This window comes from Rissa tridactyla, chromosome 7 (assembly GCF_028500815.1).
Source record: "Rissa tridactyla isolate bRisTri1 chromosome 7, bRisTri1.patW.cur.20221130, whole genome shotgun sequence".
Classification (NCBI taxonomy): Eukaryota; Metazoa; Chordata; class Aves; order Charadriiformes; family Laridae; genus Rissa; species Rissa tridactyla.
In genome coordinates, this window is record NC_071472.1 from 27657681 (window position 1) to 27663199 (window position 5519).

The following is a 5519-nucleotide window of genomic DNA, read 5'->3' on the forward strand; positions in this document are numbered from 1 at the left end:
CCTAACAGGTTTCTCTCCCAGCAGATAAGCAGAGTTGACTTTCTGTAAGCTGAAATGGTTGCAAGCCTGTTCAATTCCTATATACACTAAATCTCTGGAAGGATTAGGTATTATATATGCTTTATAATAGAGCAACTTTCAAAAATGCTGTCCTCTTTCTTCCATGTAAACTACAGCACAGAAACTGGATTTTGAGAGACGCGCAGCCTGATACCAAAATTCCCCCGTGAGGAGCTCTTCTGGGAGCCTGTATCAAAGGTAAGCAAATAAGTAATGCCGCGGATCTTAGATCCTTATTTAAAAAAACTTCAGATCGTGCATCGCTTCAGAAGGCAGAATACCAAAAAGGAGAGCAGCCATGGGGCACAGAACCAGATTGCATAAAAACACTGAAAGGTATTTTGGTCTCCCTTCGCTGTGTAACACATAATATGGTTGAAAAGGAATGGGAAGACTATTGAGAAAATACACTTTCTGATGCCAGCATGGTAGAGATGCCAAGTAAAGGAATTAAGCAAATAAACAAGGTTTCAGAGAGGCATTAGGAGATGCAGGAACAGTAACGCAAGGAGGAAACTGAGAAGCAGATTTCTTCCATCTAAGGGCAGAAGTTGTAAGCCTCACATAAAATGGAAGTTACATGCTTTTTTGAGAAATATGGAAAATAACATAAGTTCACATTCTCAAGGTCTCTTACCAGAGACTGATATATTCTAAGAATGGTGTTTTGACTAAAGAGGCAGGCAAATGGAGGACTGCGTTATTAAACACGCACTTATTACCAAAGGGGTCTGCAGGGCATCAGCTGCCACTCGGATGGCGCAGGCACGGGGACTCTGGGGGTCGCAGAAGCCGAGGGGCGGCACTGAGCAGTGTCTCTGAAGCCAGTTATGTCCAGTCGTAACAAACTTTACTGCAAGGGTAGACCTAAACTGAGGTACTGTCCTGATATATCCTTCTTGGAATATATTCCTGGTCCCTGTATTAGGTATGCAATTTGCCAGAATACTCGTGTATTATTACTGAGTTAGGAAAAGGCAATGTTTATGTTTGCAGGACTGATTTTTTATTATAAAGGCATTTTTTGTGTATAAATATACTATCAACATGGTCTGTAACATTAAAAATACCTTGGAAAAAGCAGAAGAAAGAAACATTTCACGCACAGGCACAAATTAGAGAATTAAACCAACTCTGTTTCCTCAACTTCTCTGCTAGAAGAGACAGATAGCAAATTATTTTCACCTGTCAACAAATAAAAAGAAACCTGCTCAAAATTTCAGAAGGATAAAATATTATACAGGTAAAAACTCTATGATATTTTTGTAATGAAGTTCTCGGTCAACACAACGTGACAGATTACTGAGAATACCCCTAGTTATTTGGTGCTGGTTTATTTCATGTAAATATTGTATTTTCCCCTGGATGTTGTTAAAATACAGGACAAAATCTTTAAAGGTGAGAAATCAAGAAAACCCCATACTACCATGGACTACCAGGGTGAGCATCACCTCGCAAGCATAAGAGGAGAACAGTCACAAAGTTCTCATTTCTATTGTACAGGAGTGCCATTTACGCAGTCCACCCAATGATCTTATACATCAGCGCCCTCAAAAGCCTGGCTTCGTAGGTAACTGTATTTTTCCCACTGTGCATCCTCTTCTCTTCAAGGGGTTGCTCGATGACAGCTGGGATGTTTCTTCCATAGAGCTCACACTGCTTCAGAAACTGAATGCACTCTTGAATCACGCTGTCACGTAGCATGATCATGTGCTTGGACATATTCTCCAGCAAGGACAGGAAACACCGTTTGGCGTAATACCATGTATCAGTGCTCAGTTTTTTGTTATATGGCTCCAGGCTTTTAATGACCCTTGAAATACCGAAGTCATAGTTTCCCTTCACACAGTAGAGGGTACCAATGACTAGATTGACAATGCAAAGATGGTAGATGTTTTTATCAGGATTATCATAGGACAGCTGCTCTTCTCCCTTCTCGATCTTCCTCATCAGTTCCTCTGCATCTTCATTCTGGCTTGTCAGGATGTAGGAAACGCAGAGGTTAGCTAACACAATGGCACTGACATCAAGAATGTTGTCATAGTGCTTTTTAACTATCGGTTCATAGAAGCTAATGGCCTCTTTATACTTACTTTCCTGCATGAAGAGTACGTGAGCCACATTGAGCTTCCACACCTCGTGTTCGTTACAGAACTCCACTGATTTGCGGAAAATCTTTTCTACCATTGTGTAGTTCTTCATGTCCCAGTAAATCTTTGCCTGGGCCATCAAGACAGGTATGTATTTATCCAGAGTCTCATCATACTCATTGACTGCTTTTTTTACAGCTTCATCATCCCAGTTTTGCCTAGCTTCCTGTACTTGCTTTGTGAGTTTTCTCAGCTGCTCGATCAGCGGCCCTGCTGAATCATCTAGCTTGTGGAAAGCCTCCTCAGGGGCAGTTTGACAAGTAATAATGGCATCCAAGAAGTTGTACAAGTAAGGTGTGAGCAGTTTGTAGGTCAGATGGGCATTCTCTGCCAGCACATCAGCTGCCAAGTCGTAGTACTGATGCTTGCAATAGAGGAGTAGCAAGTTTCCAAAAGTTTCTGGCGGACAGGGGTTCTGCAGCAGAAGAAACTGCAGTTTCTCAAACCCTTCAGTGGGCTGGCTGTCCATGTTCATTAGCGCTTGGTTGTGCAGCGTGACTGGATCCAGCTCCTCTTCAGCCCTCGGTGGCATGTCTGTGAGCGCCTCCTGGGCCGCTTTCAGGTTGTGCAGCTGGTACTCAATGGCCGCCTTGAGGTTGAAGGCCTCCACCAGGGCTGTGCGGTGCAGGAGCAGAGTGTTTCCTACACTGCGGACATCAATGCCCTCGGTGGTCATGCCCACGCTGAGCTCTGGGTGCTGGTGGATGCCACGCTCTATGATATCAGAGATGTGTTTGAGAGCAGGAGCATACTGCTTGGCTGCGTAGCAGCACAGCGCCATGTTGTAGGACAGCTCAGGGCAGTAACCCAACACTTGCATGGCACCGGCAAACTTGCTGCTGGCCTCTTCGTGCCGCCCCTGCCGGTACAGCAGACAGCCCAGGTTGATCTCGGCGTCAGCCCGCTCTGAGGGGTCCTCAGCTGCTCCAGGGCCACCCTCTGCAGCAGCGGCAAGGGCCTCCTCCACCAGGCTCTTGGCCGCCGGTAAGTCACCCTGGGCATAGTAGATAGCTGCCCGCAGGCGCAGGGCCCGGCCCTGGTAGGCGGGGAGGTCCAGCAGCGGGCCCACGGCCCGTAGGGCCTCGGCGTAGAGCCCGGCCTTGTAGAGGGCCTGCGCCTGGTAAAGCCGGTAGGCCTCCAGCTCGGGGTGCAGCGCCGCCAGCTGCTCGTAGCACTCGGCGGCCGCCGCGAAGTCCTGCAGCTGGTAGTGGCAGTAGCCCAGCAGGGAGAGGCCGCCCCGGGAGCGGCAGCTCTTCTGCAGCTCGCGGCTCAGCAGCGACACCGCCTCCCCGCACCGCCCGCCGCCGATCAGCCCGTAGACGACGGCGGTGTACTGCCCGTCGGGCACCGGCGCGGCCTCCATCGCCGCTGCCACGGCAACGGGCCCGCCGGGGCGGAAGCGGAAGCCGGGCCCCGCGCTGCCATGGCAACGCCGCGGCGGAAGGCGCAGTGGGAGGCTGCTTCCCCCGGAAGCGGGCTCTGCGCCTGGCCGCCGGGCACGCCGGGAGCTGTAGTACCCGCGGTGAGGCGGCGGGCGGGCCCGGGCCGGGACAGCGGCATCTGTGCCGAGCTCTGCCGCCGGCCCTCGGCCCGCCCGCCGCCCCTCCAGCGGGCTGCGGAGGCGTCACGGGCGGGAGTGCTGGATGGTTCCGGCGTGGTGCCCGAGGGAGCGGCCGCATCCTCGGTGTTCGCCGGCCGTTTTCTGTACCCGTTCGTGCTTTATCTCCTGGGCCGTGAAAGGGGCTGTTCAGTGGCGGTTCCGCATTGGGTCACACAGTGTGCGCCTCCTGAAAACTCTGCCTGGGCCTGAACGTGCAAGATCAAAATCAACCCTTTTAATTTCTTTCTAAATGCTGTGTAACAGTTCTCTTCAGCAGTAAGTGGTAGTGTAAAAGCCCTAAGCTAAAGACACCGTCCTGGAACACGGGCGAGAAAGTACGCTACTGCTGTTTTGGACTTCTTGAACATGAAACTTGCCCTTTGCAGCCTGTCAGGATTCAAAGTTTGTCACGGCTGATGGAAGGAAGGGTGTTTTTGTACCTTAGCACAACCTGCCAGCTTTCCTGCAGCTTAAAAAAAGTAGAAGAAATTATTTCCAACTTTTCTGAAACTCTTTCAGCAACATAACTGTTCTTCGCAGGGATATTCCTCCCCACTGGTATTTATACTAAACAGTTATATGTCCGGTATCTCAGCCTGGATAACCTGTGTCATTTCTGTATGCGTAAATGGCTCTGTTACCGTCGCCAGACGAATTTGGTTTCTGGTCATTCCAGACTGATGTCAAGTGTATCCAACAAAGTTAGGTTTGCTCCCGGGCATGTGTGCTGCAAGCTCAGGTTTCAAAAACTGGATCTGAGCCCCTCAGTGGCACCTGTTTCCACAGCTCTTCAGTTTGCGTGACTCAGTAATCAATACATACAGCTCTGATTCATCCCAACGAGGTAGTTGCAAAGAAAATAATAATTAAAAAAAAAATCACAGCAAACCATTAAAATGATTTATTTATTTTTTTTTAGAGAGACCAAGTTGTTAATTTCAAAAACATGCTTTAAAAAGCTGGATCAGCATTGTTTGATCTACTAAAGCAAAACAGTGAGGGTAATGGTCTTAAAATGCAAAAAGGAAAAGGATGCAGAAATCTTAGGTTATACATTTGGAAAGTATGTAGGATTCGCTTGCATTAGAAAATATAGTATTTCTTTGCATGTGTCAGTTGTTTGCCATAGGCAAAGGCTCAAAGCTGGTAATGGTATTCGCCACACAACTGTAAGATGCAGTGTCCAACGTGCTTATAAATTGGTAATTAAATACAAAGTAATCCAAGAAAGAAAAAGTAACAAGCAATATACAGTATGTGTTCCAATACTGGCACATTCAAGTGATGGAAATCTCTGGGGTCTCTCACTTCAGCTGATTTATACCTCCCATTTCATTGTTACGTTAGAAACCATTCACATGATTTTACTCTTAACAATCTTCTGTTTATTTGACAAAGCTAATTAAAAAAATGTCTTGCTCTGTATTTTCTTGCCCGGAACACTCTAAGCATTGGAAGTGTCTGTTAGTATGTTTTACATAACGTTGAAATAAACCTGTTCTAAAATTTCACTTAATGTATAAACCAGCTATCAATAACTAAAATTGTTTTAAATTTATGAAGGGAAAATAAGTATTTGGCCCATAGACTGAAACCCTCCTATTTTTCCACTAGGGTGAATTTACCAAAATATTACAAATGACATTAGGCACTGCTGGTTGCAGTTTTCAAAAATAGTTTGTGAGTACTAGTATTGGCTTTGTTGATAA

At 47.1% G+C, this 5519-nt stretch overlaps 1 protein-coding gene across 1 annotated transcript; it reads right to left on the reverse strand.

Annotated features, from left to right (window-relative positions):
- Positions 1-1035: 1035 nt before the first annotated feature.
- LOC128912937 (tetratricopeptide repeat protein 30B-like) lies at positions 1036-3614 on the reverse strand. The gene has a single exon (XM_054209725.1). The coding sequence runs from the start codon at positions 3571-3573 to the stop codon at positions 1573-1575; it is 2001 nt and encodes a 666-aa protein (XP_054065700.1). The 5' UTR covers positions 3574-3614; the 3' UTR covers positions 1036-1572.
- Positions 3615-5519: the final 1905 nt, after the last annotated feature.